This window comes from Cyberlindnera jadinii (assembly GCF_001661405.1).
Source record: "Cyberlindnera jadinii NRRL Y-1542 unplaced genomic scaffold CYBJAscaffold_20, whole genome shotgun sequence".
In the NCBI taxonomy this organism is placed as follows: Eukaryota; Fungi; Ascomycota; class Saccharomycetes; order Phaffomycetales; family Wickerhamomycetaceae; genus Williopsis; species Williopsis jadinii.
The window spans coordinates 19,194-20,437 of NW_017963671.1; the positions used below are offsets into that span (position 1 = coordinate 19,194).

Consider the following 1,244-nt stretch of genomic DNA (forward strand, 5'->3'; position numbering starts at 1 on the left):
TCCTCTGAATCTGAATCTGAAACTCCAACAGAACCTGTTATCAGCGGTGAATATGACGCTGAAGCTGAGACTGCAGCTTGGAGCATTGAACTTCCGGGAAATCTTGGACCATGGGAGTCTGTTGATGTTACTATAACAAAAGACCTGGATGACAGCGGAGAATTTGATTTCGTCTCTGCCAATGCATACATCAATGGCGAATTGTATTCATCTGCGGAAATCACATTGACTACTGACAGTATTACCGTTTTGATATCTGAAGCCATTGGTGTAGATGAAATACTCAGCATTGATTTTGTTGCTGACACTTCCAGTGGATACCAATGGACATCTCTTGCCCATATTCTTATGAATGTTCCAGATGAGAGATTGGCGAAGAGAGCTGTTGTCGAATGGGACTTGTCTTCGACTGTTGTTAATGAGGCTGCTGTTCCATCTTCTTCCGAGTCCGCATCTGAGCCAGAATCTGCTTCTGAGTCAGAGTCTGCCTCTGAGGAATCCTCTGAAGAATCATCTGTTGAATCCTCTGAAGAATCATCTGAAGAATCCTTTGAAGAATCGTCTGAAGAATCCTCTGAGCCTTCCACTGAGACCACTTCAGAATCACCAGACATCACGCTAACCTCGTCTACAGAAACCACCACTGTTACTGCGGAAACCACTATACTTGTCACTATCACAAGCTGTGAAGACAACAAGTGCTCGGAGATTGAAGTCCCTACTGGAGTGGTTGTTGTCACTGAGACTATTTCTGGCATCATCACTTCTTACACAACCTACTGTCCAGAGACCTACGTCACCACCAAGACTTACACTGAGAAGATCGTTTTTGTTACCATCCCATGTGAAGTTTGTGAAAAGGGGGCCACCACCATAACCAAGACCATCGAATGTGAGGATGAGTGTTACGACGTTATCGTGACTGAGACAAAGACCATAGCTACTGTCATCGGTGGCTCAGTCATCACTACTGGTGTTGCTAAGACATATGGTACTGGTGCCGAGGCGACTGTTACAACTGTTACTGTTGTTAGCACTGTTGGTGGTTCACCTCTGACTACTGTTGCTGTTGAAAGCTACGGTGTTGCTGTTGACGAGGTTGTTATCACCAAGGCCGAGACTGCTGAAGTTGTTGTCGGTGGTGCTACTGCTTACTCAGTTTCCGATATTGTCGAGACCACTAAGGTCACTAACACTGTTACTTTGGAGGCTGCTGCCTCCACTGAATTTGGTTCATCTGGTTC

The 1,244-nt window shown here is 45.5% G+C and overlaps 1 protein-coding gene across 1 annotated transcript; it reads left to right on the forward strand.

The window, feature by feature from the left end:
* Positions 1 to 33: 33 nt before the first annotated feature.
* On the forward strand, positions 34 to 1,231 carry CYBJADRAFT_175393 (uncharacterized protein; the record flags this gene model as incomplete). The annotated part of the gene is made up of 1 exon (XM_020216700.1): positions 34 to 1,231. A coding segment is annotated over one exon (1,198 nt), but the record flags the coding sequence as incomplete, so codon positions are not given.
* Positions 1,232 to 1,244: the final 13 nt, after the last annotated feature.